The 27,887-nt window shown below is 35.0% G+C and overlaps 1 protein-coding gene and 1 long non-coding RNA gene across 2 annotated transcripts in view; one reads left to right on the forward strand and one right to left on the reverse strand.

The window, feature by feature from the left end:
- LOC125126292 (uncharacterized) lies at positions 1–27,397 on the reverse strand. Its single transcript, XR_007134585.1, has 3 exons — positions 27,324–27,397; positions 1,917–2,083; positions 1–184 (listed from the first exon to the last, which is right to left on the reverse strand). It is a non-coding gene; the product is annotated as an uncharacterized LOC125126292 (long non-coding RNA).
- The window catches only part of SLC12A2 (solute carrier family 12 member 2), a 92,118-nt gene that overhangs the window by 47,223 nt on the left and 17,008 nt on the right, over positions 1–27,887 (forward strand). The window contains exons 8-18 of the mRNA XM_047778545.1: positions 2,636–2,763; positions 2,857–2,941; positions 6,426–6,577; positions 11,794–11,901; positions 12,985–13,108; positions 14,136–14,237; positions 16,102–16,257; positions 17,563–17,662; positions 22,184–22,295; positions 23,852–23,992; positions 26,199–26,305. Of these exons, the coding sequence (XP_047634501.1) occupies positions 2,636–2,763; positions 2,857–2,941; positions 6,426–6,577; positions 11,794–11,901; positions 12,985–13,108; positions 14,136–14,237; positions 16,102–16,257; positions 17,563–17,662; positions 22,184–22,295; positions 23,852–23,992; positions 26,199–26,305 (1,315 nt within the window). The remainder of the gene's footprint in view (positions 1–2,635; positions 2,764–2,856; positions 2,942–6,425; positions 6,578–11,793; positions 11,902–12,984; positions 13,109–14,135; positions 14,238–16,101; positions 16,258–17,562; positions 17,663–22,183; positions 22,296–23,851; positions 23,993–26,198; positions 26,306–27,887) is intronic.

Here is a 27,887-nt window from a genome sequence, read left to right on the forward strand (position 1 = left end):
TAACTTTTTTTTTTTTTTTTGTAAAACCAAGAACAGTACCTCAGAGCATCACATCAGGAGACTCATGTGATGTCAATTTTTCCCAGCACTTACGGTTTTAAATTTGATGACTTGGTCAAAGTAGTACCAGAGAGGTTTCTCTATTGTGCGGTTGCTACTTTGTTCTTTGTAAATCATAAGTAATCTGTGGAGAAATGATTTGAGACTGTGAGTAACATATTCCCCATCATACTTTAACCAGATGGTTTTATTTTACTCATTCCCAATCCCTTTTATATCTGTCAAGGTCACGATCACGTGGTCCTAGATACAGCAAGTAGTTTTTTTGGTCTTATGACTCAGCAACATTGTATTTAGTTGTCCCATTCTCCTCCAAATCAAATACTTTCCTTGTTTTATTCGGTTTCAGAGGTTGTGTCCTGATGAGGTTTTGGGATTTTTTTTTTTTTTTTTTTTTGGTGGTGGAATGTGGAAGTTACTGGGCCAGGGATCAAGACTGAACCTTTACCACAACAGCAACCTGTGCCACAGCAGTGACTATGCCGGATCCTTAACCCACTGAGCCACCAGGAAACTCCTCCCTCTTTATCTCTTTTAAGTTTTTATCCTTTTTCCCCCTGCTTTTTGCCTGTTTGCTTTTTTTTTTTTTAAGTTTTATTGAAGTATAGTTAATTTACAAGGCTGCGATAATTTCTGCGGCACAACAAAGTGACCCAGGCATACATATACACATATCCATCCTCTATCAGGTTCTTTTCCCACACAAACTATCACAGAATACTGGGTAGAGTTCTCTGTGCTATAAAGCGCAGGTCCCTGTTGGCCAATCATTCCATATACCTGGTTGTGCACATGCCAATCCCAAACCTCCAGTCCATCCCTCCCACCCACCAACCTGTCCCCTTTAGTAACCATAAGTTGTTCAAAGTCTGTGAGTCTGTTTCTGTTCTGCAAATAAATTCATTTGTATCTGTTTTGTTTTTTTTTTTAAAGATTCCACATATAGGTGAAATCATATGATCTTTGTCTTTCACTGTCTGACTAACTTAGTATGAAGTATGACCTGATTCACTGGCCACCATGTCTATTACTCAGCCTTTTCTGCTTCTCATCCTCTAAATGTTAAAGTTGCATAGAGTGTGGGCCTGGTTCTTTGGTCATGTCTATTCTCATGGCTCAAAGTACTCTCAAGAGACTGACTTGTTTCTATTCCTGGATCTCTCCTTTAAACTCCCGACATAGGTGTACGTCCACCTGCTTATTTGGGGTCCCTCCTACCTAATCCTTCTCAGACTTTAACATCCTAATAAGTGAAAGAAACCAGGGTCTCTGTTTTTCTACTTGTCCTCTTACTTGCTGTTCCTCTAGATCAGTACGCTGTTCTCCGTGACTAGACTGCACTACTGCATTAACCTCCTCATTGGTTCTCCCTGCTTTAGATGTTGATGCCTTCAGTCCATTGTCCACACAGCATCTACACAAGCATTAATCACATTATTTGCATGATTCTAAGCCCACGCTGGCTTTCCATTATATTGAGGATAAAATCTGAACTCCTATAAAATTTTGTGTAATTTCACGCTGTCTGATCCCTTCATTCTTATTTCATCTCCCCCTGACTGTGAGAATTTTGCATCCTTTTAGTTCTTCAAAAGAATTAAACGTTTTTCCTGACTCAGGACCTTTCTACATGTTGTCAGTTAATCCTGGTGTACTCTTTCCCCTGGATCCTCACATGGCTGATTCTGGTTCAATAAACTGTTTAAGAGTTAGCTTCTTGGTTATATCTCTAGCCTTCTGTAACCACAATGAATTAGATTCTTTCTCTTACATTCTTTTCTCACAACACCCCGTTTCCATCAGTACATTTTCTGCTATTGGCAGTGACCTTTTTCTTTACTTATTTTGTAGCTCACCATGGATACTCTTAATTTCCACAGAGGTAGCTTGTTGGTTCTTGTATCTCTCAGTACCTCGAGATGCTAGATGGCTCTTGTACACTACCCTGGCACATGGCGTATATTCAGATGATGGATGGATGGATGGATAAATGACAATAAATTGGTTGTTTCAGGGTCAGGGCCTGTCAGAATAGATGGAAACCATAGGATTAGTTGAAGCTTGTCATTATTGTTGAAATGCAAAGGAGCTTTACCTTAGTTTGTCTTAGCTAAGTTATCTGGACACCTGAGGAATAGCTTCAAAAACCAAACTGATCACCACTAGGAAACAGAGAAGGCTGTACAGATAGAATATAAGTTGGATGTAAGAAAAAAAAAAAAAAAGGTTCCAGGTTAGTATGATGTCCTTTTTGTTTTCCTACCTCCTCTTTTGTTTCTTTGACCTCCTGGATAAAATAATCAAGTTAACCTTCAAAAGGTGCTTGAAACATAATTATTAAGTTATACAAAATAGTAGGGCCTGAACCAGGTCCAGTCATCACTTTGGCTGTAAACTTTTCTGTCATGCGAGCGAAGAGGAACAGCAATACTTAAATTAGAAAATATTCAAGGATTTACCAGTTACTTGAAGTGAAGAAAAGTCCAGGATCACGGATAAGCATTTACTCTTAACCTAAATTATCATGGTCTAATTTGCTGTGCATTAATTGCCAAAAATATTTTGTTCTCTACAGCTGAAATATTTAATGAGAACTTTGGGCCAGATTTTCGAGAGGAAGAGACCTTCTTTTCCGTATTTGCCATCTTTTTCCCTGCTGCAACTGGTATTTTAGCCGGAGCAAATATCTCAGGTGATCTTGCAGTAAGTATTATAAAGTGTTGTATTGATTTTATATAAAAATGATATACATATGTTCATTTAAAAGACAGACTTAAAAAAAATCTTGTCTTCTAGGATCCTCAGTCAGCTATACCGAAAGGAACACTCCTAGCCATTTTAATCACTACGCTGGTTTACATAGGAATTGCAGTATCTGTAGGTAAATAGCCTTACATTTCTTTATGTGTTTTGAAATTTTATGATGTACATACTATACACATTAATTTTCATGACATTATATTTTTAACTTTTAAATTAAGAAATATTTCAAGGAGTTCCTTTTGTTGCCATGAGCTATGGTGTAGGTTGCAGATGCGGCTCAGATCCGGCGTTGCTGTGGCTCTGGCGTAGGCTGGAGGCTATAGCTCCAATTCAGCCCCTAGCCTGGGAACCTCTGTATGCCACGGGAGCAGTCCTAGAAAAGGCAAAAAAAAGAAAAAAAAAAGGAAAGAAAAAAAATATTTCAATAAAAAGACATGGGGTTTTGTATATTTTCTTTGAAAGACACTTAAGTAAACTGGTATTGGTATTGATTTTATAGACATTTTCTAAGCCATCAAATGGTCTGCTGTTTCTCCTCTAGGGTTTTTTTATTAATTATACAGTAAACTAATTATATAGAAAGTCATGTAAAATCTTAATCTGCAGATTCTTAAACTTCACTGAGATATATTTATGGAAAATATAATTCATATTTAGAAATAAATGCATTTTACTTTCTGATCTTTACAAATATTGGAATATTTTTGTTATGGTTGTTTTATATATTTATTCTTGTATGAAGATTATTTCATGGCTATTAAGCAATACCTGTATTTTTTTTACTATAAAACCTGATTTCAATGAGCAGGACATAGTACACTGAATGTTACTAAATTGAATGAAAATGGTTTTAGGCAATCTTAATACATTAATGGCATGATAACATTTTAGAACTTGAAGAAAGGACTTAATTGGTCACCTCATCTCTAAATCGTTTATAGATGAGGAAATCAAAGGTCAGAGATTTTGCTCCCCAAAATAAGATAATGCCACTGGCTTTAAAAAATAGTTTTTACGGCAAAGAGTATTCTGGTATTTTATTTATTTAGTAAATAAATGAGTAAATAATTTAAAAGGCAAGTAGTTTCTTTAACTGAAACATTCTTATCCAGGAAAAAAAATTTAACTACTCATATTTATATAATTTGCATGCAGTGACTATAGATGCAGTCCTGTGTTGAGTGTATTCCACTTTCATGAAACTATATACATTACCTAGAAAACATATGTTCTTAAAATATAAGCAGTATTGGAGTTCCCGTCGTGGCGCAGTGGTTAACAAATCCAACTAGGAACCATGAGGTTGCGGGTTCGGTCCCTGCCCTTGCTCAGTGGGTTGACGATCCAGTGTTGCCATGAGCTTTGGTGTAGGTTGCAGACTCGGCTCGGATCCTGCATTACTGTGGCTCTGGCGTGGGCTGGTGGCTGCAGCTCTGATTAGACCCCTAGCCTGGGAACCTCCATATGCCACAGGAGCGGCCCAAGAAATGGCAAAAAGACAAAATATATATATATATATATATATATATATATATATATATATATATATATAAGCAGTATCATTGAAAGTCTAAATTCTAAAATTCAGGTTTTACATTTGATTTTTTTAAGCATACAATAAGAATAAATCTTAGTACTAATCAAAAAACCACAAACTCCAAATTTATAGACTACAGATATAAATAGTCCACAGTATTTGAGTAAGGAAAAGTTTTTTTTTGTCTTTTTGTGTTTTGTAGGGCCACACCCACGGCATATGGAGGTTCCCAGGCTAGGGGTCTAATCTGAGCTGTAGTCCCAGCAACTTGGGATCCAAGCCATGCCTGCGACCTACACCACAGCTCATGGGCAATGCCAGATCCTTAACCCACTGATCAAGGCCAGGGTTCGAACCTGCAACCTCATGGTTCCTTGTCAGATTCATTAACCACTGAGCCACGACGGGAACTCCTGAGTAAGAAAATTTTTATTTTTGCCATATATTCACTCATTTGTTGGGAAATAATGACAAAACTGTTTTTACAAACTGCTGCTAATTTGTGTAAATGCAATTTTGAAATTTTACTAAACAAGAGTTAGAAATACTAATAGCATTATAGTAGTCTGAATTAACATTTAAAAAAAATAATTGGATTATATTTAACCTTTCAATCCATACATACATCCCTGAAATTCATTTTGAAAAAACGAATCATTAGATTTATAAGCTTAGCCAAATATTTTTTTACTCCCCTAAAAGTTTCTATCATACATGTATACGTTATGCATAGATTTGCTAAGGAAAATTTAACTTTATTTTAAAGAATGACATAACTGATTATGTTTCATGGAAAATAATTTCCTACTACAGGATAACATTCCTGTTTTTATCTCACCCTCCAACACTGCTTGCCTTCATACTCCTTTCATTCTGTCTACACTAGAACAATAAGAGTAGCCTGATACTCAGCAGCTGCACCAGCAAAGATCACCTCTACACCAGCGATTGTGTAACTAGTTCAAACAGTGGAATCATTTCCTCCCAGACAGTTGTGTTTTAGGACATCAGAATATAAAATATAGCTGCTTTGGGATTAGGGCGCTCTCTGTTCTCCCCTCGCCATCTGGTGGTTTCAGGAGTACCTTTAAGAAAAGATGGTTTTGCAAGCACTGCTCTGAAAGTCTGAAGAAGAAATATTAATAAAGAAGTTTATTTAGTCATTAAAATATTCTTCCTTTCAAAACTTAATTGTCTCTTATATTGTTCAGTTTTCGCTCTAATGCCTATGATTTTTACCTCACACATGATAAGACAGCAATGCTAAAGTGCTTCAAAAGTAAAAGTATATGAAATAAGGTAATTACTGTTAGTTGTACAGCATGTTATGCCAAATAAGTGAGTTTCCAAAAAAAATTTTTTTAATATTTTATTATGGAAGTTTCATATTTGCACAGAAGTACTTTCTAGTGAGCCCAATGTAAACATCATCCAGCTTCAAAAAGCTAGGTAGAATTATCAGTACACGGTTAATCTTACTTCCTTTATACCCATTCACTTAGCCCCCATGGACTATTTTAAAGCAAATCTATGATACCATATGTTTTCTTATTATCAAGGCAGATTTTTTTGATACAAAGGTTTAAACAGAATTATAATTCATTCATGTTAAATATAATTATAATTCCCTCGTAAAAGATTGATATCGCCTCAAGTCTGATCTTTGGCACATTTTAAATGTGAAATATTTGGAGTATAGGGAACATTTCTGCCATTTGAACTCTTTAAACACAGTGTTTCTATATTTGTTTAAGGGCATCTTAACCAAACAGTGCAGGAAATGATTTTGCTAATACAACATTTTCACAATGATGTTTACAAGGTTTTTAAGTGTACACATGTACATGCTATGTTAGTCTCTATAAAGTTCCATTTCACTGTGTAAATACTGGGGACCATCTTGTCCACATTCTGTTCCAGGTAAAGCTATCTTAACTATAAATGCAGAGTATGCTATTAGAAGCAAGTGCAGTCAGTACCGAAATTTCTTTATCAGTATATATAATTTTGAAATGAATGTAAATGTTAGCTTGATTATTTGCTCTCATTGTCACTTCTGCTTCAGGTTCTTGTGTTGTTCGGGATGCCACTGGGAACGTTAATGACACTATTATAACAGAGCTAACAAACTGTACTTCTGCAGCCTGCAAATTAAACTTTGACTTTTCATCCTGTCAAAGCAATCCTTGTTCCTATGGCCTAATGAACAACTTCCAGGTGAGCATCAATATTACATTATTTTATATAACATTCTTTGTTCATCTACAGGTCGGATTGCTATCGTCTCTTACCATTCAGAGTATAGCAATAACTTAAAATTAACTATTGTGTCTTTGTACCCAGGTATCAATAAAGATTATACATGAATAATTGGGCAAAAAGAAAACATGAAAGGGTAAAATGTGAAGCCATTCAGGGGTAAACGGGCCCCAAATGGTAACAATTTTATAATAGGGTGTAATACATAGTGTGTGTGTGTGCACATGCATTTATTATTATATATATGTGTGTGTATTGTTTTTGAAAGCAAGGAACTATCTCACATGTGGTCATATGTGCCGGGTTTATTTCTGGATTCTCTGTTGTGTTACATTGATCTTTGTGTCTGTTCCTTCCCAGTACCACACTTTCTTGATAACTGTAGTTAGGTTGTAAGTTTTGAAGTCAGGTAGATTGATTTTTCCCACTATTCTTTTTCAAAATTGTTTTAGCTGTTTTAGTTCCTTTGCTTTTTCAGATAAATGTTAGAATAATCTTATATTTATTTACAAGAAAGACTTACTGGAATTTTGATAGGAACTGCTTTAAGCTCATACATCAGTTTGGGGAGAATTGATAGATTTACTATGTTGGGTGTTCCAGTCCATGAACACGTTATGTTTCTCCATTTATTTAGATCATCATCAGAATATAAGTCTTATACATATTTTGTTCAGTTTACGCCTAAGTACTTCATTTTTATTTTGAGCAATTCATAGCCATACTAATTGAAATGAGTTCAGCTTTCTAATTTGAGGTTTTTCCATAATTGCTTTATATATAAATATCCTTTAAAAAAAAGTATTGACCAGTATCTTATTTGATTTCATGTGGCTTATATAGTGATGCCATGTTAAACCACCAACTAAAAACAGAATTATTAAGGCATGCTTAACAGTTTGTGAATATTGAACATGTGAACTTTGTAAAGATTAGTATTACTGCTCACGTGTTTGGAGAATATCAGTTCTGCTGCTTTTTATTATTACCTTTATAGGGTACTGAAAGCAAAAGGAAATTTTTGTAAAATTACAGGATTTAGGTAAGATTTATACGGGGAAAATTACTAAAATTTGAAGGATATTATGAGAGTTGCTTGGTAAGTCTCAGGATGCTAGAAAGAAAAGAACATAAAGCTATAGACTTAGGAGATTCAAATAAGATAGCTGGAGGTAAATTTATAGAACAGGTAGTAACTCAAGTTTTAATGGCATTTGTACTTTGTATTGTATGGTCTGAAGTAATTAACTGCGCATTCAATGGTTAAAAATAATGAACTCAATTATGTAATAGAAGTTTGTTTTTTCTAGTCACAAGACTAGGCAAAATCTTAGGAAAGAAAGAAAGTATTCATGTCCAGCTAATTATTCAGGCCAGTTCTGACATTGATATTTTGTATGAAAGGCACAAATGTTGGTCTCTGCCCAGTGATTGAAATGCCAATCAGATTTCTGTGCTGTTGCCTTAAAATACAAAAGTGTGTTGTCTTTGTCAAGTCTAAGTATGGACTTATTCAAGCACTGTATAGGAATTTGATATATGTAAAGCTGCTTTTCTCATTTAAGTAAAATTTTATTTATTTATTTTTTTAATTTTTGTGGTCTTTTTTTTGCCTTTTCTAGGGCCGATCCCGTGGCATATGGAGGTTCCCAGGCTAGGGGTCTAATTGGAGCTGTAGCTGTCGGCCTACGCCAGAGCCACAGCAACTCAGGATCCGAGCCATGTCTGCGACCTACACCACAGCTCACGGCAACACCGGATCATTAACCTATTGAGCAAGGGCAGGGATCGAACCCGCAACCTCATGGTTCCTAGTCGGATTCGTTAACCACTGCGCCACAACGGGAACTCCCTAAGTAAAATTTTAAAACACTACTTTGAAATGGTACAGAAAGAAACTGCTGTAAAACTGTCACTTGCTTGTCACTTGGAGAATGAGGAATGGTGAACAGAACATAACTGAGGAGCATGTACGTGGACACTATCATGAACCTATACAAAGGCACTCAATGTAATACTGTTTGGCATAGAACTGATAAATATATCCATATATAAATGGGCCGCCTTTTTAATCTTAAAATTTTAGTTTTATTCAGTTTTATGTTTCATATAGTTCTACATTTTAATGTTCTCTGAAACCTTTGACTCACCATTGCTTAATGAACAAAATGTGACCTTCTTTGCTCTGTCAAAGCCCTCCATACCCAAACTTAAGTCCCACTGCCTCTGTCCAGATGGAACTCTTATCACTGGAGTAAGCACACGTTTACCCTACTCTGTTCCTTCATTTGGTGCTTCACTGTACTTGGGAATGCACCGATTTTTTTTTTAAATGTCCAAATCTGTCTGCTCTTCAAGGAGACCCAGTTCCACGAAGACTTTTTTCGAACCCTGAATCATCAACACACATACATCTCCCAGGCAAAATTTCACCATTCATTTTACTTGCCAGTTTTCTTTTAACTTATATTAGACTTGCGTCCTTTATAACCTCCTTGTTAAAGACCAGATCATTTTTTGTTTGTTGATTTAGCGTCTTTGTCTGCATTTTATATTTTGGACAATACTGATATTACCATTATTTGCATTCATTTTCATTTACTTGCTGCTCACATTTTACTGTAAAATGGTGGGAAACATAAAGGTAATTGGATAAATACATAACGAGAAAACAGGACACTTGGCAAATCGTAGAAGCATAGTTACCAGATGCTAAGCTTGGAGAATTATTTATCTTAATTCAGAGGTGATGGAAGAAGAGAAAATCGTTTTTTCCTCACAGCATGGAAGTCGAACTGTTATGGTTCTGTGTAATGTTGCTGGTGTCTTTTGCTTTAATCCATCAATGTATCATATTCTCTTTTCTCCTCTTGTTCTCCTCATGTACTTCCTCCTTTGTACTTAAACTTTCAAGGCTTTACAGACAGATGCGGAATTTATATTATCTGATAAGTATATATAGCAGACATCAAGTTGGCATGTTTTTATCTTGCTCTACCTCATCTGTCCATTATAACCTCCTTGCCTAAAGACATATTTTGCAATGCTAGATAATGCTAGCATTAATTAATAGATGTATAAAAATAGCGATTAAGAAAAACGTAAGGTGTGTTTATAATACTAAATTGATCTTAAGGGGCTTCATAGAAAAATCATCTTTTCTCAGTAAGTTTTTTCTCTCTGAGATTCTTAGAGAAGTCAGTGCTAATGTTTCTTACAACTCTTTAAGTACATTCTTCATTTTTATGCCTAAATCTCCTGAAAGATTCAGGGAGAGGTATTTTAAGTGCACCAAAGTGGTTTATGTACACATGAAACCAGACTTTTGTATTATGGGCAGGTATTGTGCCCATAGCTAGCTTTACATCTCGCTCCAAGGATTAAGTTACAGGCAGGTGTATAATAAAAGGCCTAAAACCTGATTTCCTTATCTCCTTGATCTCAGTTGGCATGTTCTTGTTCAATGAAAGTGAAAAGTAAATCTCCGCTAATGAGTTAATGAATCTGGGTGATGACCATCATTCACTACTGATAAAATCTATAATGGATGATTCAAGTTCTGAATCCATTCAACAACTTTTCCAAATTAGTTTTATATTTTGACACATTTCAAAGGTATGCGCGGAACAGTGCAATGAAAACCTGTGTGTCCATCCTTCATTTGGATTTACTAGTTGTTTATTTACTAGCTCCATTTGCTTTATCTTTGCACATATTTATAGTATCTCTCTCATCAGACATAGAATAAATTATAATCACAACGTGATACTCAGATCGAAGTATTTAAAATATTCTATATAAGCACAGTACAGTTATCCCACCCAAGTGATTCAACATTGATGAAATACTGCTGTCTCGATATGTACTCCACATTCATACTGGCTCACCAGTAATGTCCCAGATCAGTTTTTCCCATATCCAGGATCCACACCTGGCATTTAGTTACGTAATTTTATAACTCCTTAGTCTAGAGGAGTTCCCAGCCTGCCTGTTTTAATCTGTCAGGATGTTGGCATTTTGAAGGGTCCGGGCAGGTTATTTTGCATTGTGCTTCTCAGTTTGGATTTATTTGATTGCCTTCTCATCACTGAAATGACCAACTCATTTTTTTAACTTTATAAAGAAAGCAATATAATGTACCTAACTTACGCATTTATACCAACTTCATCAGCTATCACTGCATGGCTACTTTTGTTTTATCTAACCACTCCCCACTTCCCAGATTACTTAAAGACAAATCCTAGACTTAGATCCTTTTGGCTGGCTGGAAATCTCTCTCCTTTTAGTACTAAAAATTAAGGACTCTTTAAAAACAAACGAACAAAAAACATAACCATAATGTCAATCTGTTGTCTTAACATCAAAAAGGAAACAGCCTTCCTAACTGAAGTATATTATACCACCTTGAAATATTCTTGCCAGAAAGCTTGTACCTCAGTCTGATTAACTGTCTAGATCTTCCTCACAGTTGACTAGAAATAGAGGTGAGGAGAGCCGGTTAAGAAACAGAAGCATGGAGATTGTAAGCAAAATCCAGAGTGTAGGGTTTCTGTAGGAGGAATGACATAAAACTAATAAAATGTAGAGGAATAGGTGAACCTAAGGATTGAAAAAGACAACCAAGTGTAAAATGTAAAATGTAATCCTTTTCCAGATCCTGATTTTAACTATTTCATAAAGCAAGAAAAAAGGGATAATTTGGGAGTTTGAACGAGATTAGGTATTTGATGCTGTTAAGGAATTACATAGTTTTTAAGCTGTGACAATGACTTTGTAGTTAAAGTTTTTAAAAGTTCTTACCTATTGGATGGACACATTGAAACATTTATGCATGAAATGATATTTAAGGTTTGGTTTACAATAATGCAGAGATTGGCCTAGTTAAAACTGGGTGATGGATACTTGATGGTTCTGTGTCTTCTTCTTTCTGCCTTTGTGTGTGCCTTTGATATTTTACATAAGAAAAGTTTTTTTTTTACATTAAGGGTTAGTGGTAAATCAGTTTCAGAAGTTTATAAGACGCATAACCACTGTTTACTATTGGTTATTGTTATCAGATTTTCCCCAGTACCAGTGTACGTCCTTGGGATAATAAAGACGTAGAGTATTGTAGGTTTTTTTTTTTTTAACTTTATCTAAGACTTATTTCTCCATTTTTTTTTCACTTTTTTAAGGTGATGAGCATGGTGTCAGGCTTTGCACCATTAATTTCTGCAGGGATCTTTTCAGCCACTCTTTCTTCTGCATTAGCATCCCTTGTGAGTGCACCCAAAATATTTCAGGTAAGTACTTTCACATTACAAATTTTATTAAAGAGGGAGTTAAGGTAATAAATTTCACTTTGGGATATTTAATATTTTTAAAACTGTTTACTTCTGCCAATCCCATGTATTTATATGCTATATACAGACACATATATCAAGGCTGGCCTATTGAATTTCAGGCATATAAATATGAATGTGTATATTTATATAAGCACTCATGTATTTAACTACCATCAGAGTATAGTTTGAGTTCCTTTCTGGAAATGGTGATGAATTTTTGCTTTTTTGACGTACTCTGCTAGCATAAATTTTCATGATGTCTTACCAAGAATAAAAAGTATAGTTCAAGACCATAAATCAAAATGATTAGAGTTATCTTGTTTCTGTTAGCAGTATGCCAACATAAATGTTCCATTTTATAAATGTTTGCATATCTAATGTGACATACATTGTTTTAGGTACTCAAGATATAATGATTAAGATAAACAGGATGTCTTCCTTTAATGAACATTAAATAAACAGCTGATACTGAATTGAAAATACTTTTTATTACTAAAACAAATGAAATACTGATTCTGCAGTTTTGTTCGTGATTTTCTTTGTTCTTTTTATTTGTATATTCTTAATTTTTGCTATAGCTATTTAATACAGTAGAGGTGTAAAATATTTCCTAAAGTTATTTTCAGTATTGTTTTAAGAAAAGTGATTAAATGATATAATTTGGATTTTTATCTGCATTAAGTTGATGATTTGGACTTGGTTTACTTAAAGTAGGCCATACCTCTGTCATACTTCTCAAGCTTCTAAACTTCTTCTATGTGTGTGCCTGCTTCTTTGACTCCTTATTCATATAAAAATTTCAGTCTGCTGTGGGGTAAGATGGATAAGAACTTCAGTGGTATTATAAACCTCCTACCATTCTGATGCTTGAAGTGTTCGAATCTCGTTTACAGTTTGTAGGTGAAGCAGTGTCAGGGAAAAGAAAGAGGACCAAGAATTAGAAACTTGGGTTCTATTCCTGATTAACCTGTTGTATCTGTAAGCAGATCTGTGTGTCCTGTTTTGATATATTTCATTTTAATGTTTACATTTCCTCATTAGGCTCTATGTAAGGACAACATTTACCCAGCTTTCCAGATGTTTGCTAAAGGTTATGGGAAAAACAATGAACCTCTTCGTGGCTACATTTTAACATTCTTAATTGCACTTGGATTCATCTTAATTGGTTAGTCTGTAAATGGTGTGCTGATGTAGATTTTGGTGCATTTATAGTTTTAGCTGTGAATATTGAGTTATTATAAACAATGTTACTTTGGCTACTATGCTAAGTTTCTTTTTTATCAAAGGAAAAATGTGTATAAAATAATGTAAATAATAGCACTGGTTAAATATTTGCTAAAATTGTTATTATCACTAAGTTCTCATTAGGGCTAGGAAGAACTCCTAGCCTAGGTTATTGTCCCTAAAACAAATATGATAATGACATAAGAAAAAAGATGGCACTGCCTTCCATGAAGGTAGAACCTCCACTGATGTACTTTGGCCTCTGCTCACAAGGGGAGCAGTAAAAAGTCTGACTAAACCACAGGTCTGGAAACAACTCACATGTGATTGTAGGAATGTGTTTAGTATAAGCTACTTTTTCAGACCAGGTTGGCAACACTTAGTAAAGTTTCCCACGATCCAACTGTTCAGGATTTTTAGTCTACAGAAAATTGCATATTCAGTTATTTTTAGTGTTATTGATTATAACAGTGAAAAATGGAAGCAACCTGAGTTCCTACCAACAGAAGAATGAAAATGCAAAATAATATTTAACAGTGAAAGAGTGAATAAACTTGGTTTCCATATATTAATATGAGTGAATCTCAAATATATGTAAAAAATCAAATTTCAGAATGACAATATGGTATGGTAAAATTTTTATAACTTTTGATACACTGAAAACAGTGCTGTGTAATGCTTATGGACCATATATGTATGTAGTAAAACTACATAATGTTGTTGGAAAAAATATTCCAACTCTGGGAGTATGAGGTATAAGGGGGGTATACCCTTATACCTCATACTATTGAGTAAAGTATGATTTATGAAAAGTAAGGTATCATAAAGTGTATGTGAGAAAATTCATTAAATCTGGTTGGTGGACATAGGGTATGCGTTATGTCATTATCTAAAGGTTTGAAATAATTCATAGTTTTGAAAAGTTTTCTAGTATGTCAGTTAACTATGCTTCATGTTTGTTTTTGCAGCTGAACTGAATGTTATTGCTCCAATTATCTCTAACTTCTTCCTTGCATCATATGCATTGATCAACTTTTCAGTATTCCATGCATCACTTGCAAAATCTCCAGGTGATTACATTTTTTTAAAGTTCTATAAATGTAGTTAATGTCTTTGATTTTCAAGTAAAATCTTAACACATTTTAGAAGATAGCATGTGTAGGGTTAGCTCCTTAATGCTTCGCTCTGCCTTTACAGTTGAGTCAAAGTGAGTTCAAAGATCTCTTCATTATGAAATTTACTGATATTTTGTATCCTGTCTTCAAAAGTTTAAAATAGTATTAATCTCAAATTCTGATTAATACAGTAAAAAAAATTACTTTTCTTTTTTCCCTTGTTGTCTATTTAGCTGATTGCTATTTCAGTTCTAAGAACATTATTATGATATAGTTAACCTGTCTGGAAATATTTTTATTTTTTATTTATTTATTTTTTATTTTTTAAATTGTTTTTGTCTTTTTGCCATTTCTTGGGCCGCCCCTGTGGCATACGGAGGTTCCAAGGCTAGGGGTCTAATAGGAGCTCTACCTGCCAAGCCTACGCCAGAGACACAGCAACGCGGGATCCAAGCCGCGTCTGCAACCTATACTACAGCTCACAGCAACGCCAGATTGTTAACCCGCTGAGCAAGGGCAGGGACCGAACCCGCAACCTCATGGTTCCTAGTCAGATTTGGTAACCACTGAGCCACGACGGGAACTCCTGGAAATATTCTTAATACAGTAAGGTCTGTGTAGTTCTAATATGAGGGGTCTTTATCAATTGAAAAAGTACCCCATGAACTTTCTTCATGGGCATTTTGTTAGAAACTGTGACAAGGGTTGGACATCAGAGAAGAAAATGAAGGAACAAAAGCACTGTTCCTTATAAATGTCTAAACATCTCTCAGAACAGGATAGATAAGGTGTGGGAACTTAACACACAAACAGCTTCAATTTTTACTTTAAGAATATAAATTACAGACGTGGTTAAAAAGGACAACACAAGGGATCCCTGTTGGTGTTGTTGCTGTTGTTTTGGCCGTGCCCGCAGCATGCGGAAGTTCCCAGGCCAAGGATCGAACCCACGCCACAGCAGTGATGATGCCAGATCCTTAACTGCTGGGCCTCCAGGGAATTCTACAAGGGATCCTTATGTTGGATTCTTCTTTATCTTGACTCTGTTATATCCGTATTTTAATTGTGATATTGTGGTATCATTTTGAAAGATGTTATCAGTGGGAAAAACTAGGTAAAGAGTCCCTGGAATCTCTCAGTATTATTTTTTACAACTTTGTGTGAATCTACAATTACCTCAAAATTAAAGGTTTTAATTTTTAAAAAACAAAATAATAAAGATAGTATTTTTGGCTCTGGAACTACCAATGAATGAACATTTTAAAATGGATTTCACTATTTTTTAGAGTGAGCTGAATGCATAAATATTTCACCAAATGGGAAGATATGTTTCTATAGTCAATTCTTACTAGTTTTTCCAGCAAGTGGATGAATTTTTAACAATTCTAAAGACAAATTGTTAAAATTGTTTTACATATTCATTAGAATATAGATGTGCCTTGGTCTAAAAACCAGAAAATCAAGCCACACTATTAAGGACTTGATTTGAAACCTAATTTTTTAATCTTCTCTAGATTTTAGCATTCACTGGGGTAGGTTGTTTTATACTTTTCTTTTCTGAATACAGAACTAGTACGATAAAATAATGTGAATCTATGTAATGTGACCGCTTCATGACCATCAAAAATCCTGAAATTACTGATCTATAAATGGCTATGACTTTATTACTATTATTTGTTAGCCATATATTTAATAATTAAAGCCCTCTCACTGTAGCAGCTACAAAGAAATTTATTTTGTGCCTACATCTGTATCATTGTCGAAAGCATCTAAGGTATCTGAGTGATTTTTATTTACCTATTTTATTTGTTATTGTTAGGATGGCGTCCTGCATTCAAATACTACAACATGTGGATATCACTTCTTGGCGCAATTCTTTGCTGCATAGTGATGTTTGTCATTAACTGGTGGGCTGCACTGCTAACATATGTGATAGTTCTTGGACTTTACATTTATGTTACCTACAAAAAACCAGGTTAGTAACCTTTTCTGTTTAGTATTTCAAGCTAGAAAATGTCTAGAAGTTATTTATAACTTTTCCTATCTAAGCATCATCTTTTGTGTATTTGAAAGGCATGCTATATAAAACCTAAAACTCTTTATTTCCAAATATATGTAGCCTCAATGAAATAACTACTCTAAGGCTTCCTATTCTATAGAATTCCATTCTTACCTGCAAGTTAAATTTAACCAGTCTTATTTATAGAAAAATAAAAAATTCATGTAATTACTCTGTTGCATTCACTGTATCTTAAAATTAAACTTTGAAGGGATTATATATGCAGTGCTGTGGTAGCTATTCATCTAGTAAGCATACATATTACCTACTCTGGTCTTAGTACCTACTGTAATTTGTGTCATGCAGTTCACACAATACTAGAAGGCATAGCGTCTTCCTACTAGTGTACTGTGTAGCAGGGAAAACTGGACAAAAATACTTTAACTGGGAAATAAAGGTCACCTATAATGTGGAATGCTAACAATGGCTACATAGGTATATCTCCACATAAGAAGATGATGCCAGGATATATACTAGGATTAGTCCAGTATTTCATACAGTAACCTATAACAAGAAAATCCAATGAGAAAAGTTTGAGAAGTTTTGGCCCAGTAGAATACATTAGGAAGTGACTACAAGAGTAGTTGCAGTGTAGTTGTTTTAAACACCCAGGAAACATTTTGTAATACAAGTATGAGACAGTGAGGTGTTGGGTTAGAGTGGTGGCTTTATAAATGAGGTGGACAAAGAAGATGTTGTTTTAAACCATCTTAGAAGCAATTATTTCTCTAATATGCCTGTTAAGTCTCCAAAGTAACAAATGTCTAAAATCATTATTTGCATCTAGGCTGTTTATTCAACAAGGACTAAAATTTGCCTGTTCAAATAACGCCAACGGTTAAATACTATAAACAGTACTTTATAACAATCAGAGAATGGCCTCTTTCCTTGTAGACCTTTGGCTCTATAAGCAATAATTTTTAAATGTTTTCTTTAATTGTAAAAGACGCTTTTGAATCATATGTGCAGCATGTCTGCGGTCCCATCATCTCTGTCTTTTCTAAATTGTACTTTTTCTTTAAATGTAGTTATTTCGGATTAGCATCACCTTAACATCATGCCCTGGACCCAAACTGTTGAAAGTCCCCCAGTATAGTAGTTCATTTTAGCAGTTGGCCTTTTAAATGTGAAAGCATCGTTGACTTCTCTGTGTGTCTCGCATGGTTATTGATGGGTTGTTCCTACTGGTCTTAACACTGCATGAACACTGACCTCCCACAGATGTGAACTGGGGATCCTCCACACAAGCCCTGACTTACTTGAATGCACTGCAGCATTCGATCCGCCTTTCTGGAGTGGAGGACCATGTGAAAAACTTCAGGTAAGCAATAAGGTAACTCAGAAGCATTTTGTCTTAGGTAGCAATCAGTTCTTCATTTATTGTGTAGTAATATTTTTATATGCTGATACTTCATGAAATGGTCTCTAAAAGCCTAGAATATTGTTTTTGTTTGTTTTGGTTTGATTTGAGCAGTTGATAAGCAAGGCTGAGGTTTCTTAGTTATCAAAATTTTACTGAGAGCTACATTATCATCTACCTTACAAAAATGTTATGGACATTTTGGAGGTCTCTCATTTTAAGACTTTTAAATAATAAGTATCATAAAGTGAACATTTTTTCCCTCTCCGTGGTCATTCCAGTTATATAACTACTGTGTAACTACTGAGTTTGAAATTTATAAACAGTTTTTACATCCTCGCTTATAATTTTACTAACACAGTAAATGTTTTCATGTTAGTTTCTTATTATTCAACATTGAACTGACCACCAGTTTTAGTATTAAAGGATCAAGGCCTTAGAGTAAAGGGCATTTCTTACTACTTTCTTCAATAAATTATTTTATATTTTATCTTATAGTAGTTTATTTCATCAGTCATCAATTTAAAAACATTCCTTAATTTAACACAGTTCTAGTAATTGAGATTCAGTTACCAAACCACTACTATAAATCCAGAAATACTATTTAATTATATAGATTCTTACAAATTACAGATTATTATTTATACTGAGCTAAAACTTGGCTTGTCATTTTAGAAAAAATAGCTCATTAGGCTGTCATTCTCATACTGTTCAGGTAAGCCTGGCTGTGAACAGGTGACTTTCCATAGTCATGAGTGATCACTTCTCATTGGCTTCTGCACAGTAGTCACAGAAATAGTTTCTTATTTGTTAGTAAACCAAATGTCAGAATCTTTTTTAAAAAAAACCTTTGAAGGGTGGATAAGCACCAGAAAAGAAGTGCTCTAATAAATTTCTCCAGTAAGAAATATATTTGTATATTCTTTTTGTTTTTGGATTTCCCCCCCACCTGTCCCCCACTACTTTTCTCTAGCCTGAAAGGTTCCTAGAGACCACAGATCTTCAGCTTTGTAGTAGAGAAAAATTGGAAAAAGAAAAAGAAAATGAGAGCCCTGGGAGGAAAACTTTAATTTTAGCACATTTTGAGCATTTTGAATAGTTAATGCCAAAAGGTTGTGTCTCAGAACTGAGAGTATGATCAGGAGTCAGAGTTAACGTGCCATTAATCAGACACTGTGGCTTTGGCTTATTATAGTCATGAGAAGATTTTTAAAATTTTTTATTCTAATAGGAGCTTTTAGATTTTTATCAGAGTTATTCCTAAACATAGTTTAAAGAGGAAAAACTTAAAGGTTTGTCATGAAAACTAGTAGTTGCCCCACTTTTCATATCCTTACTTCTTTTCTATTTTCAACTCTTAGTTGAATCATGTAGTGTTTACTTTATATTCCCAAACAAAAACAGCACGTTTGTTTTGGTATGTCATTTGATACACCTATTTTAGACATTATCTATGGATGTCTTTTATCCATGTATGCCCACCACACACATGCATTCTTCACTTTACCCCATCCTCCCAGTGTATTTTTTTCATTATTTTGATTATATTATACTTGATGTGTACATTTTATGACTCTTAAACATGTTTCCGACTTCAAATATGTAATAAATTATGATTGCGTTTTTTTGGGTTTTTTTGTTGTTGTTGTTTTGTTTTTGTTTTGTTTTGTTTTGTTTTTTAGGGCCGCACCACGGCCTGCAGAGGTTCCCAGGCTAGGGGTCGAATCAGAGCTACAACTGCTAGCCTACAGCACAGCCAGAGAAACACCAGATCCGAGCCGCATCTGTGACCTACACCACAGCTCACAGCAATGCCTTAACCCACTGAGGGAGGCCAGGGATGGAACCCGCACCTCATGGTTCCTAGTTGGATTTGTTTCCACTGTGCCACGATGGGAGCTCATGATTGCTTTTTTTTGCCCTGTACAGCCTTTTTGTTTTCTATGTTGCCAATTATTTTTTCTTTCTCTTTTGTTTAAATTTCTACTTATCACTATCTCAGCCTTCACCAAACTTGCTGAAAGAGTTTGTTTTCTTCACTTTGTAGTTGCTGTTTCCTTGGAGTGTCTTTCTCACCATTTCCTGTTTCTTTAATTTGGGTTCTTAGATTTCACCTTGTCTGAAGTATCTGTGAACAGAGGCCAGAGAAGTTCTGCATTGGTGGGTGGGGTTGTCAGTGAAGCCCTTAATGTAGATTAATGTGGCTTTGCTGCTGCTTTGAGAAACTTAAGTCATCTTAAAGGCTTTCTTTTTTTTATCTGATTAGGTTTCCCAGAAAAGGGTCTTTTAATCTTCTGCTTATTGATAAAGATCTGGCTACCCAAATTCTGAGAGCCAGATGGGAGGCAGCTCTGAGATCTCAGGATTCAGCATCCAGTAAATGTTCTCCTAATTCCCTCTTAAAGTAGTTGCTCTGCCCTCGGCTTTTACTCCCAGACCAGAGGCCCTCTCTGGTGAATAAGCCTCAGCCTCGTAGGATCGGAGAGGGACAGGGACAGTTGCCCATCGTAGTGATAGAAATGATTAGTGTTCATGTAGGTGCTAATTCTTAATACAAACTTTAAACCACTCCTCATTTTAGTTTTTGTTTTTTTTAACCCATCGCTCCTGCCACTTCTAGAGGCATCCACCACCTCCAGAAGTAGATGCCTAGAGTCCTAGGTGTTTTGATGATTCTTAGGTGTCAGATCAGGTGGCTTCAGTTTTCTCTTATCCTCATTTAGAATTTAGTCTTTTCCTGATTTGCCAAATCCTTTATTGTTCTTTCATATACTTTCTGGCTTTTAATATTTCATTGCTCTTGGTTTCTATCCTGTTCTCTGTATTTTTGGTACCTTAAAGGATCCCGTTATATCGTGGAGATTTTTAAGGGAAGGAGTAAAAATGAGGGTGGATATTTATGCTCTGTCCTTGTTACTAGAAGTCATCCCCAATATAATTTGTACTATCCCTTTTTTGACATGTTAAAAATTATACCAAATATTGCCTTTGTAATATTTGTTTACTGTTTAGTAAAACTAAGAACTTACAAGTTTATTTCCCACAGAAATAGGTTATATTAGAGTGTAGGTTAAAATACCACAACGAAAAGGTGAAAAAATACAGTGGCCAAACGAGGTAGGTATCAGTGTTACGTGATTGTCCAGAGGCTGATGGCTGGTGTGCAAAGTGGCTGTGCTTGACCGTGCAGCCCCCATTCCTTTAACTTGTCAGTCTGTCATTCGCTAGGGCAAGTTTTTATATCCATGTGGTCAGAGACATCACCACCTCCATAGTATAGCTCACAGGAAAGCAATAGAAAGTGTGCATGATGGTCAGCTTCCTTTTTAAAGAGCATGGAAATAGGAACATTGTGCAGGCTGTAAATCGGTCCTAGGGCCACTTGTAGCCATTAGGATGGCTAGGAAATGTAATGTTTATCTGGGGAGCCATGGAACCTGCTACAGCCCAAATGGAGAGACTGGACTAAGTAGCAATCTGGGTCTTAGATAATGATTTTGTGTTTGCCCCAAAGCAGTTCCCCTAGACAGAATTGGTTTTTCAGATAGCTTGCTAAAATTCTGCATGATAGTATTTTTTCAAGTCTCCACTTGGGTTTTCATGTTTATTTTATGACTAGAGTTAGGAACTATCCTAACAATTAATTTAGTTGTTAAGTCAGAATTTTTATTCTGTTAGCTTTTTGTTAAAGTTTAACTATATATATATATATATATGTATATATATGCTGTTGTTTTGAATAATTTTTGTGAATCGGTTTGAATTTCTAAAAGGGATACATATCTGAATATTTTTTCCTCAAGACTGATTTTTTATTTCTAGTCAATGAAAATCAAGAGTTAAAAATACATGGAAGTCTTGCCACTGTCTTGTGTTTGCAATGGCAAGTGACTGCAGCTTTGGCTTTCATCATGATTAATTAGAATTAAAACTTTTAGTTTAAATAGAAACCTTTTCTTCACCACAGGTGGTTTCACTCATGTGACAACAGTCATTAAGATTAAACTAGATTAGGGAGAGCTGATATTACGAAGTAGAAGTAATTATGATGTGATCAAGCTTAAGAAGGAAGGTGACCTGTTTTTTACACGAAGGCCAGGCCATGCTCTCAGAGAGTTTTGTGAGCTCTTGTGAAAGAACTGAAATATTTATTACTTTTAGAAGATGAAGAGTTGGTACATATTTTTATCTAGCATAGTCATTTCTTTCTGTAGTACCTACCATAATCTTAGTATATAGTTTTATTTGTTAATTTAGGACATTTGCCATGGTGTGTGTTCAAAGCAGGTTTTGTTTCTCAGGTACCAAGGAGCCCCGGTTAAGTCATCATCTGTGAGAATCTTGTGGAGTATGTCTTGAGGACAGTTGTGTAAGAAGAGTGTAGTGTAACAGTATATTCTTAGGGAGCAACTTAAAATTATGTCCATGTTACCAAAACCCTAAACTTCTCCAATTTTGGTTTTCTTTTCAATCTTATATTAGGCCACAGTGTCTTGTTATGACAGGTGCTCCAAACTCACGCCCAGCTTTACTTCATCTTGTTCATGATTTCACAAAAAATGTTGGTTTGATGATCTGTGGCCATGTACATATGGTAAGTATGAGTTTTACTTTTTTATTAACACATTTTTCATTCTGTGTATATTATTTGTAATTCGTATAGCTTTCCAGATCTGAAATAAGTTGAGTAGGTTTTAGCAAACTATTGCTTTGGCTAAGAGAAATAGTCTAAACGGAATATGAGTTTTTTTTCTTACTGATGTTTCCCTTAAGATCTTGAGAATACTGAGAACATTTACTTACCAGGAATAAAAGGGACTAGAGGAGGTGGATAAATCAGGGTAATTATCTAGTAACTGGTAGTCAAGAAGAGCGGAGTGAATGCTGCAAATATGTTAATTGCTCACTCCCTTGTATTCATGAGCAAGGAAATTATTAAAAATAGGACTAAACTTTCATCCAAAAGTAGTTTTCTTGGCATCTTGGCTATGGAAACAGTCACTAGTTGATGGATCACCTTTTCTGCATAAGAAATTGGAGTATTTATTTGCCAGGTTAATTTATCCCTCAGGCTCAATTGTTCATCTTGTTTTGGTACCAGAAATGTGTGTCCCTGACCCTGCCAGAGTTAGCTTCTTGTATAGCAGCAAAGTTGGAGCCGTGTGTCTGTTCGCAGTAATGGAAGAATATGTTGAGATACTGATACCCCTTAGGACCTGTGGGTTTTGATAGTTTTGAGTTTGATAGTTTGTCTCCATGTTGGGTTTTGAGCATAATATTTTACAAATAAATAGGGCAAGATAAATTATATTTTTTCATTGCCTTATTAATGTATAATTAGGGTATGCTTTTAATCTTATTTTTAGATTTTTCAAAATTAAATTGTAGGTTAAACATACAATACAATTTATATGTTGCTTCCAAGGATCGAAATAGAAGTTCAGGTTTAAAAACTATTGCCTTTGGAATGGATTAGCAATGAGATCCCGCTGTGTTACACTGGGAACTATATCTAGTCACTTATGATGGAGCATGATAATGTGTGAAAATAGAATGTGTACATGTATGTGTAACTGGGTCACCATGCTGTACAGTAGAAGAAAAATTATATTGGGGAAATAACTATTTTTAAAAAAATAATGAAAAAATTGAAAAAAAAGCTTATTTATTGCACCATTTAACAGGAATATGAAAAAAACTGTATTTGTATAGCTCATGTTGATTTGAATATTTCTAGGTTTCCCAGAAGTAGTAACTCACATGTGGGACAAACACAGCAAGATGGGAAACTTTCTATACAGAAACAGAAGGCTTTTATTTTTTTCTGTGTAATCTCTCTATTTTCAATAATTTCTAACTTCTGTGATTTATTTAGTATCATAATTATTTTTCAAAGTCTGTGTTTCTTCTTCTCTTCTCCCTTTTTCTGGCACCCTGTGGGTCTTAACTATTGCATCAGCTCTATCTTGTTGCAATTTTAAGTATGAGAAGGAATTCACTGATGTTAAAATGGAATGCTGTCATTATACTTCTCTCCCCTCCAACCATATTTAGGTAACCTTGTTTAAGCCAGGATGACAGGAATATTTTTATAAAGGTGGAATAGATTACCTTTCAATTAAAGACAGTGTTAATATTGTTACCTTAAAGGGCCCTCGAAGACAAGCTATGAAGGAGATGTCCATTGATCAAGCCAAGTATCAGCGATGGCTCATTAAGAACAAAATGAAGGCTTTTTATGCTCCAGTACATGCAGATGATCTGAGAGAGGGCGCACAGTATTTGATGCAGGTAAATTTGTTATGCCTTTCCAATGACAATATTTTAGTTTTGCGTGAGCTTTCGAAAACGTGTTTATTCCAGGTTTCAGTCTTCATTTTAATAAAAATGAGAAGTCTTTTAAAATATCTATTAGACTACTAAAATTTGCGTAATTTGAGAGTTAGAAGGATTATGGAAACACTGTGCTGTTGGCTAACACCAAGGAACCTATTTGTGAATTATCCTAGCCTATTCCTGTCCTTTTCTGAGATATTTCTCATTCACTCCCTGCTGTACCTCACTGGGTTTTTTGATGAGTGTTAAGTGATAGCAGTCTGTATTTAATTTTTTTTTTTTTTTTAATTCTAGGGAGATCTTATAGTGGCTCAGCAGGTTAAGAACCTGACATAGTATCTGTGAGGATGTGGGTTTGATCCCAGTCCTGGCTCAGTGGGTTAAGGATCAGACATTGCTGTAAGTGAGCTGAGGCATGGGTCACAGATGTGGCTTGGAACCAGCGTTGCTGTGGCTGTGTTTGTAGTGTAGGCTGCCAGCTACGGCTCCAAGTTCCTAGCCTGGGAACTTCCATATGCCATAGGTACAGCCCTAAAAAGGCAAAAGGAAAAATTCCAGCTCCTTATATATTTCTATTTTTTATTAGTACTAATCTTAGACTTTCTTTCAGTTTTGTGTGTGGCAAAATAACCAGAATGTGGAATTTGGCATCAGTACTAAGTTTAAATGCTAGCACTGCCACTTGCTTATTATGGATTTGGGACCAAGCAAGTTACTTCACTTCTCTGAAACTCAGTCTCTTCAACCCTTAAAGGTTATATAGGAAGACAGTGTTTTGCCGACTTAATCTTATAGGCACCTCTTTCTTCAAAAGAGAGCTTAAATGGTATGGAATGATTGGCTGTATAGCACAAGGAACTATACCCAATATTCTGTGATAGTCCATGTGGGAAAAGAATCTCAAAAAGAATGGATGTGTGTACCTGTGTAAATGAATCACATTGTTGTACAGCAGAAATTATTACAACATGGTAAATCAGCTATATTTAAATAAAACTTTTAAAAAATGTTTGAAGAAAAAGAAAAAACCTTAAACAAAAGCCCATTCACTAGTAGTAATTGTGGAGCTGCTCTGAGGTGGGAGGCTCAGAGTACTGTCACTCACTGGACCCTTTCTGTTTTGTTTTTTAAAACTTGACAAGCACATGGTTAAGAATAGCCTAGGCAATCCTCAGAAATAATAAAGGATTGGAGTGGGCTTGCTTTGGCAGATAAAAGGCTTATCATTAAAACAGTAGTGATTAAGACACTGTAGTATTGAAGTAGGGACAGACAGTTCAATTAATAGCAAGAAACAGAAGAAATAGAGCCACTCATATAGGAAATTTAACACAGGACAGAGGTGACACTGAAAGGAAGAGCTGGGATAATTGATTTATGTGAAAAAACATAACAGATGTTTACAAAGACAGAAAAACCATTTACAGATGGATTAAAGATCTAAATATGAAAGGCAATTTTTTTAAAAGTTCTTAGAAGAAAATAGAGACTATTAGGTCCTTGGACTAGGGAATGAGGCACAAAAAGTTGAACTATGAAGAAAAGATAAATTATTTTTTAGTTAACATATCAAAACTATACTTCTAAAGAAAGCATGAAAGCAAAAATTGAAGCTGCAGACCAAAAGAAGATCACATGTTACCAGCAAAAGAATATGGTCCGTAATACATAAAGAAATACTGTAAATCAGTAAGAGAAAACAAAGAGCAAAAGACATGAAAAGGAGAAGAAACCTTAATGACAGAAATAAGGATTAAAACCACAGTACAGCTTTGTTCTGTATTTGTCAGAGTGACCAGGATGGGGTCTGCCAATACCAAGTTTTAGAAGGAGTGCAGAGCGTTTGGAAATCTGAACTGTATATTGAACAGTCACTTGGAACAGCAACCTGGCATGCCTGGGAACTTTGAAAGTGTGGCTATCCCGAGACTTTCCATTCTTAAGTGTTTGATTTTATCTTCTATTTTTGTATATGTTTAATTATAAATAATATGATTAATATAGTATATGTAATTAATAAATACCCATGTATTGGATGTGCAAGAATTTTTGCTGATAAAGGTACATATAATGTTTAGAAGCTAACCATTTGGAGGATTTCATCATTTAGAAAACATTTTGTGAACAGCGTTATCGTTAAAGTTGTGAATTTCTTTTTTAGGCTGCTGGTCTTGGACGTATGAAGCCAAACACTCTTGTCCTTGGATTTAAGAAAGATTGGTTGCAAGCAGATATGAGGGATGTGGATTTGTATATAAACTTATTTCAGTAAGTATCATTTTAATTCAATAACTTAATTAAGAAAATATTCTGAACTTTTGAAGTCTGTTTCTAATATAATCTCTTCAAGTAGAAGCATAAGAATGAAAATAATCACACAGAATTATTTGGGTTTTAAATTGATGACCTAATAACAAAAAAAAAATCTAAGTTTCTTTATATGCAGGAATATTCTCCCTTCCTTCTCTCCCTCCTCCCCTTCCTTCCCTCCCTCCCCACCTCCTCCACCCCCCACTTGCTGCTTCTCATTTAAGTTAATAAGCTTTTGCATATCCCTACAGCTGTTGCTAAGCATATTTGCCAAATGTCAGACCCGTCACCTTCTAAGTAATGTCATTATCAGATATGAATCTGATACCAACCTCAGAGGTTTAGATTTCCCTTCTTCTTGAACTAAATTTGCAATTAATCATTTGAAATTTCATCTATTAAGTTATTTACTTTTTTTTTTTTTTAAGTGCACTTAAAACCAGAAGCAGAAATCAGTCTGATGAGGAACCATGAGGTTGCGGGTTTGATGCCTGGCCTCGCTCAGTGGGTTGACAGTCCGGCGTTGCGGTGGCTTGTGGTGTAGGCCAGCAGCTACAGCTCCGATTAGACCCCTTAGCCTGGGAACCTCCATATGCTGTGGGTGTGGCCCCAAAAGCAAAAAAATAAATAATAATAAAAATTAAAAAGTGCACTTAAAGGTTTGCTTTTCCACCACTTTGAAGTATTAAGTTCTGAGTTTACTATTCACTTTTTGGTTGTGTTTCCAGTGACGTTAATCAGAGAACTTAGTGTTGATTTACATCAACTTCCCTCATATAGGTTCTCGAGTGGACTCTTTGTTTTTCTTTTATCTTTCTAATTTTACTCTACCCATGTTATTAATTTTTACATATATATCTGTTTATTACAAATGCTTTTTGAAACATTTAATAAAAAAATAAAACGTTATTTCTGCTAAATTTTTTGAATACTAGGAATACTATGAAAAGAAAGTGCTTTTCAAGATTCTCTTTACCTCATTCACACTGTTTTATAGAAGATAGAAGTATCACTGCATCGTACTTGATTGAAGAGTAGTCTTTCTTGTCATACCTGCTGATGAAATAGAACTGTTCACTCTTTATAAAGTATTTCTTTATGTACAATTATCGTTTTTTTAGAAAATTGTATTTGGCAAAATAACTCTTAAGATTAGATTCAAATTCCATATCTTTGTAAATTTACCTGTTCACCCTTAACTCACTGGAGTTATTTCCCTTCCCAGAACTCCTGTTGTAGTTCAGATAGAACCGTGTAATTATTTGCCCGTATCCCATATAATAGTTTTATTTTCTTAGCTACCTTAAAATGTCTTTGTGGAAGTAACCAGACCTTTACTTTTTAAAGAATCTCTTGTATTGACTAGTAAAATACATGATAACTGAGATTTCCCAAGTAATTGTTAAATGGCTTTAGTAAAATTCAAGCTCTGCTGGTTTGTCATAGGTTGTGAGTGCTCTTTGGATTTATTACTTTTTTTGTCAGCAACATTTCACTTTACCTTTCTAATTCTGTCGTCTGTACTCTGTATATATGGGGA

This window comes from Phacochoerus africanus, chromosome 4 (genome assembly GCF_016906955.1).
Source record: "Phacochoerus africanus isolate WHEZ1 chromosome 4, ROS_Pafr_v1, whole genome shotgun sequence".
NCBI classification, from domain to species: domain Eukaryota; kingdom Metazoa; phylum Chordata; class Mammalia; order Artiodactyla; family Suidae; genus Phacochoerus; species Phacochoerus africanus.